The following is an 8,399-nucleotide window of genomic DNA, read 5'->3' as shown; positions in this document are numbered from 1 at the left end:
TCCGCTTTGAGGCGGTGCCAATGTGGTGTGGTCGCCCTGATGCCTGACCGTACGGTCCTGCCACCATCTCATATGGGGTATGATCCATTACTAACAGGTGTGTGTGTGTGTGTGTGCGTGTGTGTCTGAGTGTGTGTTCGTGCGCATGCACGGCTGTTTGTGGCAGCCATATAGAACATCATATCACACATCACAAAGACCCAAGGTGAAAGGAAAGAAAGTCCTGTGTTGTAGTATGTTATTCTAGCACTTCATGACCATATCCCTCAGGTTCTCACCTTGTGTCCGTGCCAACCCACCCTTCCTCCAAATCCCAGTGTATCCCTTGGTCTCCTCTCATTGGTCAAGCTACGGAGGCAAGAGGCTAGCAGACACAATAAAAGGGAAGAGTTTTGTTGTTGAAATCACCAAATGCAGGGAATGGAGTGAACAGCAAACCATTTAATTTAAAGGTAAGCACAGAGTGCTTCATTTGAGGTCACTTTGTATGTGAGGTAACTTTTTTGTTTAGGCCAGTCCTCAGAATTGTTCATGAACTTATAGCTACTTGTTACTAAATGTGATTTACTACCTTCATCTATGTTTATTCTCTCTCTCTCCACTTCTCAGATCAATGCACACCAAAAGCCGCTGACATGCCCTCTCTTCGTTTGCTCGCCATTCTCACAACCCTGCTAGCAGTAGTCTTGATTGCGACCCAGTCGTCCGCAACCAGAACAACCCGCAGACCAAAGCCTCAGAATACCAAGAAGCCCCCTCGCGGAGGTGGTACCGGAGGAGGGGGAGGAGGTGGCGACCAGCCGGCCCGTCTGGGCTTCAGGCAGACCACCACCACCATGGCCCCCTCCAGTAGCCTGGGCACTGACGAGACCACAGAGGATACCATGACGGACGCCTACTCCTTGTCCCCCACTGACAGCACCACCTACGCAGGCGACGCCTACCCCACAGAGTTCCACACAGACTCCATGGCGCTCCCTGGAGCCGGCATGGGAAACTACACCCTGGACTACAGCCACTGCTACTTAAACGTCTGCGAGTGCTGCCCGCCTGAAAAGGGCCCCGTGGGGCCCCCAGGGGAGAGGGGGCCCCCAGGGCCTGGAGCGGAGAGGGGTCTTCCAGGTAGACTAAAGAATATAAATTGGCGGCCTCCCGGGTGGCGCAGTGGTTAAGGGAGCTATACTGCAGCGCCAGATGTGCCATCAGAGACTCTGGGTTTGCGCCCAGGCTCTGTTGTAACCGGCCGTGACCGGGAGGTCCGTGGGGTGACGCACAATTGGCCTTGCGTCATCCGGGTTAGGGATGGTTTGGCAGATAGGGATGTCCTTGTCTCATCGCGCACCAGCGACTCCTGTGGCGGGCCGGGCGCAGTGCGTGCTAACCAAGGTTGCCAGGTGCACGGTGTTTCCTCCGGCGTCCTTCCTTCCTTCCTCCGGCTGGCTTCCGGGTTGGATGCGCACTGTGTTAAGAAGCTTGGTTGGGTTGTGTATCGGAGTGACCTCAAATGAAGCACTCTGTGCTTACCTTTAAATTACTTTCAACCTTTGTCTCTCCTGAGCCCGTACGGGAGTTGTAGCGATGAGACAAGATAGTAGCTACTAAAACAATTGGATACCATGAAATTAGGGAGAAAAAAAAGGGTAAAAAAAGAAAAAGAAAAAAAAAGAATATAAATTGTGTCGATTTTAGTACAGAGTGACCTTAAGTATACTGGATAGTGACCATAACTCGTAGTCTGTGTTTGGTGTGCTTGCATACAGTAAGTATGTTGTGTGTGTGTATGGAGGCTCATTAGAGAAATGTATCCCTCCCTCTGCGGTTGTGTTTCGGTCCCTTCCGCTTTGAGGCGGCTCCTCATATCCTTAATCGCTCCTCATATCCCCAACCCCCCTACCTCTGCTCTTCCCTCCTTCCCCCTGTCTTCTTTCAGGTGTACCTGGAGAGAAAGGTGATGTGGGACTCATGGGACCTCCTGGACTGGATGGTATGCCTGGAGCTACTGGACTTGAAGGAGATAAAGGTTAGCTTGCCAACTCTCAAATCCAACTTTTAAAGGACCCCCACAGAGGCCACTGTTTCGACGTCATTTCCTGACCTAGAGAGGAAATGCCCATTTTGGTTTCACCTCCGAAAAATGAGGAAGGCTATTTATACATATTCATGAATTAGGTGTGGGAATTTCCACTTGGAGATGATAAAAATCAAAGATGGCAATGACAGCTGTCAGTGTAGCTCGCTAGCATGCTTACCTTATCTAGCTAGTCATCTGTCTAACCTTATTTAGCTAGCTAGCCATCTTGCTAACCTTATCTCGTTAGCTAATGTTATCTCCATAGTTTTGGCATCTTCCAAAGAGATGCCTCACAAGTCCTCAACTGGCAGCTTCATTAAATAGTACCTGCAAAACACCAATCTCAACATCAACAGTGAAGAGGCGACTCCGGAATGCTGGCCTTCTAGGCAGAGTTCAACTGTCCAGTGTCTGTGTTCTTTCGCCCATCTTAATATTTTATTTTATTGGCAAGTCTGAGATATGGCGTTTTCTATGCAACTCTGCCTAGAAGGCCAGCATCCTGGAGACGACTCTTCACTGTTGACGTTGAGACTGGTGTTTTGAGGGTACTATTTAATGAAGCTGCCAGATGAGGACTTGTGAGGCGTCTGTTTCTCAAACTAGACACTCTAATGTAATTGTCCTCTTGCTCAGTTGTGCACCGGGGCCTCCCACTCCTCTTTCTATTCTGGTTGGAGCCAGTTTGCGCAGTTCTGTGAAAGGAGTAGTACACAGCGTTATAAGAGATCTTCCATTTCTTGGCAAATTCTCGCATAGAATAGCCTTCAATTCTCAGAACAAGAATAGACTGATGAGTTTCAGAAGAAAGTTCTTTGTTTCTGGCCATTTTGAGCCTGTAATCGAACCCAATTGCTGATGCTCCAGATACTCCACTAGCCTAAAGAAAGACAGTTTTATTGCTTCTTTAATCAGTACAACAGTTTTCAGCAGTGCTAACATAATTGCAAAATGGTTTTCTAATGATCAATTTGTCTTTTAAAATGATAAACGTGCCATTGGAACATCGGAGTGATGGTTGCTGACAATGGGCCTCTGTACGCCTATGTAGATATTCCGTAAGAAATCAGCCGTTTCCAGCTACAGTAGTCATTTACAACATTAACAGTGTCTACACTGTATTTCTGATCAATTTTATGTTATTTTTATGGACCAAAAATTTGATTTTCCTTCAAAAACAAGGACGTTTCGAAGTGACCCCAAACCTTTGAACAGTAGTGTGTATATATGTTTTTTTTTTAATACAGTGAGTGAGACATTTTCTGGTAAAGAATGTGGAGGTGCAGAAACACACAATCATCTCAGTCACAAAGAGGAATAACTTTGAAGCTGTTTCTGATTCATAAACAATTCCATGCTGGTGGGTGGTAACATTAAAACAAAACCCAGCCCTGAATTGAAACCTAGACAGAAAATGATTTGTATTTCATATCATAGGAAAAGACACCGCATTTACATTGATTTTCACAAAATGGGCAGTTCAGATTTGTCACTTCAAGCCCAAATATATCATACTCTGACTAAAAGAAAGGATGACTTATTGACTTACATCGTTGTTCAACATCATGGGTAAGCTCTGGTCATCGTCTTTCAAGCTAAAGAAAAGTGGTGTAGGTGTTTAAACAATGTAATCTTGGTTTCTACATTTATTGCCCAAAGCGTTAACTACTATGCTATCTGTTATCTCGTTATTGAACACGTCGCTTTCTGGTGCTGATTTCAACAAATCTGTAACTTTGATCTAAAATGGAGCATTAATGCTGGGGACTGATATCTATACCCACACGTTTAAGATACCAATCCTTTTCTCTTTCTATTTGATAGGTGACAAAGGCGATCAAGGAGACACGGGGATGCCTGGTGCTCCAGGGATACTTGGGAAAGAGGGACCGAAAGGTATACAATGTTCGCTAGGTGTCATCAGAGTAATGTGTGGAGGCAGAGTAGCTCTAGTATAATGCTATTGCTAGAAGACCACACTCTATTAGGGGAGAACAGTCATCTTATTAGACTGAATGTCAACTGTTGTTTCACTATCAAATACTTTCTTGCTACAGTAAGTGACTAATTTCATTCTCACAGGTGACTTGGGCCCCAAAGGAGAAAAAGGAGAAACAGGCCTCCCTGGCTTGAAAGGAGACCTGGGAGAAAGGGGAAAGCCTGGGTGGAATGGGACCCAGGGCGAGAAGGGTGACCTGGGTAAAATAGGCCCTGCAGGTCCCTCCGGGCTGACTGGCCCAATGGGACAGAATGGCCAAAAGGGAGAGATGGGGGAGTGTCCAACTGGCGAGAAGGGAGAGAAAGGGGAGGCGGGCTTGCCTGGCCCCCCTGGGCCGAGGGGGTTGGTGGGAACCCCGGGAGTAAATGGAACCAATGGTCTACCAGGGCCTGTAGGTCTGAGGGGTCAGCTAGGCTCCCCAGGAGGGAAAGGGGAGGCAGGGGGGCGGGGGCCCCCAGGCTTGAGGGGCATGCCTGGGCCGAAAGGAGAGAAAGGCCCCAAGGGCCAGCGAGGTGTGCGGGGTCCCAAGGGCCCGCAGGGGGAGACCGCAGAGCAGATACGATCTGCCTTCAGCGTGGGCCTCTTCCCCAGCAAGTCCTTCCCCCCTCCAGGCCTTCCCGTCAAGTTCGACAAGATCCTCTACAACGAAGAGGAACACTGGGACCCAATGCTCAGCAAGTTCAATTGCACCCACCCCGGGGTCTACGTGTTCTCCTACCACATCACCGTGCGCAACCGGCCCCTGCGCGCCGCACTGGTGATTAACGGCGTGAAGAAGCTGCGGACGCGTGACTCCTTGTACGGTCAGGACATCGACCAGGCGTCCAACCTGGCTCTGCTGCGTCTGGCATCGGGGGACCAGGTATGGCTAGAGACGCTGAGGGACTGGAACGGAGTCTACTCCAGCAGCGAAGACGACAGCACCTTCACCGGCTTTCTGCTCTATGCCGACCCCAAGGCCTGACCTACGACCTCGCCTGTGAGCCCGGCTTGACCTCTTCATGACCTGTATCTGACAACTCCGCATCCCCTCCAAACGCTTTGCACCACTCGGCTAAATCATCTCTGTCAATGTTGCTATTGCTACTGCTGCTAACTATGCTTCTGCCTATTGCTATCACAACAATCTGACCAAATGCTTGCTGTAATTTGGATGGGAAAGGCTGTAACACTTTATGCAACGCTTACGCGCTCTGACAATGCAATAAAACACTGCTAATGCTTGAAATGAATATTGTGTGTGTTTATAGATTTGAACATATCTAGACTTTACTGATCTTAGCCTTAGATTCAATCAGATCAAGCGTTACCGGCGATAGCCAACACAGTGAGCAGCTGCTCTTACTAATTGTCACAAAGCCACACCTGTCCAACTCGCATTAGAAGTTCAGAGTGAGAAAGTGTAGTCTACACATAAATAATGTCGCAAAATCATAAAACAAAAATAATGAGGATTTCTATTAGCCTAATCGAGGTGTAGAGTACATCTCACATTCCAGTGTTTGAAATTGTAAACAAGGCTGCATGGAATTTCTACTAATGCGTCTCCATGCAGCCAATGGCAATGTCCGCTTTAGGTTTAACATCAGGAGCGACTTGTGGATATGGCAGCTCTAACGCAGTTCCCCCTCCGACACTGCAAAAAACAACCATTATGCGGATGTCGGCCAAAGCAGATCTGGTTGAATAGAGCCTTTAGTTTTGTCAACTGCCCAATCCCAGCTCTGATTAGGGACAGTTTCACCCATTAACTACTTGAATGTGCTCCTCACTGTAATGAGCCTTCATCATTGTTGTGTCATAGACATACAGCTCCAAGGTCTGGGAGTGATGGTGGTTGATGTGTGAATGCATTATGTATTACAGCCTACTAATGTACTGGTAGTATATGGTCACCACCAAAATATGTCTGACTGAAACGCACATTTTATTTCTACCACTAGAGGGCACTGGGATATCACAGTTTGAAGAGGAGGGCTGAATGAGGATCGTATTGATTGTACAGTAGTATCATGTAAAAAAAATCATGTTTAAATACATGAAAATAATGTTGATATTCCCGAAAAGGAATATCAACAGCACAAACACACACAGAAGCAAAACGTATTTGTGTTACACTATCCAAGCACCAATAGCCAAATAGAATTAGAAATCTAAATAAAGCAGGTTTATACTCTGTTTTTACTTAAGCAATAATGCACGAGGGGATGTGGTATATGGCCAATATACCACGGCTAAGGTCTGTTCTTGGGCACGATGCAACACAGAATCCATGACCAGTCTATGACCTCCCTATAACTACATGATGTCATCTTCTTGGATTTGGATGGAGGGAAAGCAGACTATTGAGATTATTTATTTAAAAAGGCATTTTAAAAAAAGAAGCTAAACAGAAATGCATGGAATAAAATATATTCTCTTTCAAGTTTTTTTGTTTTGAATATTTAAACTGGTGTATGATATCATTTTAAAAAATAAAATAATAATACATTTAATTTGTAAAGTGCTTTTAATTACAGTGTTATCTCAAAGCTCTACATAGGCAAAAAATAATGATCAAATAAATTACAGCAAAAACTATAAAAACATCATACATTTAGTACCAAGGCAGGAAAAAGCAATAGTATGCTAGGTGCTAAAATGACTTTCCAGATTAGGACTATAAGAAAGGCAGTTTGTAGAAATGTGTTTTAAGGCTAATTTTAAAAGTTCTGATGGATGGAGTGGTCTCCGATGGTCAGGGAGAGCATTCCATAGGCCGAGGAGGAAGGCAGTAGAATGCCCAGTCCCCAATAGTACAGAGATGTGTCTTCGGGACTTGAAGCAGTGGTGAATTCCTGGAGCGGATAGTGCAAGGTGGCTCTTTGATAAAAAATTAGGTTGCTGTTGTAGGTGGGAATCAATCCATTCAAGGCTTTAAACAAGAGGAGGAGGATTTTAAAGTCAATCCTATAGTTGGCCAGTAGCTAGTGGAGTTCAGCAAAGAAGGGAGTGATGTGGGATGACTTTTTGGTCCTGGTTAGGACTCTAGCAGCACTATTCTGGAGAAGTTGTAGCCTCTGATTTGGCTGGAAGGCCCCCAAACAGAGCGTTGCAGTAGTTGATCCGAGAGAAGATGAAGGCGTGGACGAGTTTCTCTGCATCTGGCTGGGAGAGCGATGGTTTGAGCTGGGCGATGTTTTTTAGATGGAAAAAAATATGTTTTGCAGTTATGTTTTATGTGGGCATCAAATGACAAAGCAGGATCAAACTTGACTCACAGGTTGGAGATGACAGAGGACATATGGATGGCTTGACAGTCAATTGTAGGGCAGATGTTTCTAGCACTGGTGACCAGCTTGGGTGTCCCAATAAGCATAACCTCAGTCGTGTTGCAGTTGGAGGAAGTTCTCTTTCATCCATGCCCTGATGTCATCTAGGCAGCTGCCAACTTTTGATAGGGCTGAGATGGTGTCCAGTTTGGTGTTAATATATACTTGGGTATCGTCATCGTAGCGGTGGAAGTTCTAGTTATAGTTTCTGAGGATTTGGCCGAGAGGGAGCATCTAGAATAGGTCACAGCTCTGACCCCTGTGGTACACCGCATGTGACTATAGACTCCTCCGACCTGGACTCTCCAATGGGGATGTATCGCTTCCTGTTGGAGAGGTAGGAGGAGCACTGCAGTGTGCTCTCTGAGACACGGCAGGAGGATGCTGTGGTCAATGGTGTCAAAGGCAGCACTGAGATTTAAGAGGAGGAGGCAAGGTGATCTCAAATACAAAGCTATCAGTAGGTCGCTGGTAACGTTCACCAGAACTGTTTCAGTGCTGTGCAAGGGCCGGAAACCAGACTGGAAAACTTTGTACAGCTGTTTGAAGGTGGTTTGCAACTACTTTCTCCGGTACTTTTGATAGGAAGGGGAGGTTGGAGATGGGCCTGTAGTTGGATAGGATGTCATGGCCAAAGTTGAGTTTCCTCAGTAAGGTACCTCCCCGGGCAGCAGGGACTTGTTGATGAGGGTGGTGACAAACTGAAGCAGGTTAGATGAGCAGGTTTTGAGTAAGGATGTAGGGATAGGGTCAAGGGAGCAAGTGGTGGCCTTCATTTTAAAGATGATTGACTGCACAGCAAGCGATTACACTGCTCAGATGAGGCTGCAAGAGGGCATGAGTTTGCAGAGTTGAGAAGGCGGTTGATGGTTGAGAACAAGGTTCTAGGGTTATCTTTGATCTTGTCAATCGTGGTGGAGTAGACGGCTGGTTGTGCTTAAGGAGGCATAGTAGCTTGCTTGGTGGTCTCCTCGTAGGCTGTCTCATCGTTGTCAGTGATCAGGCCTACCACCGTTAT

General features: G+C 46.4%; 1 protein-coding gene across 1 annotated transcript; it reads left to right on the top strand.

The window, feature by feature from the left end:
- The first annotated feature begins 233 nt into the window (after positions 1–233).
- On the top strand, positions 234–5,294 carry otol1a (otolin 1a). Its single transcript, XM_052477123.1, has 5 exons — positions 234–452; positions 610–1,122; positions 1,931–2,020; positions 3,896–3,967; positions 4,154–5,294. Exons 2-5 carry the CDS (start codon positions 636–638, stop codon positions 5,032–5,034), a joined length of 1,530 nt encoding a protein of 509 aa, XP_052333083.1. The 5' UTR covers positions 234–452; positions 610–635; the 3' UTR covers positions 5,035–5,294.
- Positions 5,295–8,399: the final 3,105 nt, after the last annotated feature.

This window comes from Oncorhynchus keta, chromosome 23, assembly GCF_023373465.1.
Source record: "Oncorhynchus keta strain PuntledgeMale-10-30-2019 chromosome 23, Oket_V2, whole genome shotgun sequence".
Taxonomy (NCBI): domain Eukaryota; kingdom Metazoa; phylum Chordata; class Actinopteri; order Salmoniformes; family Salmonidae; genus Oncorhynchus; species Oncorhynchus keta.
The sequence above is the reverse complement of the archived record's forward strand: the minus strand, read 5'-3'. Positions and strand labels throughout refer to the sequence as shown.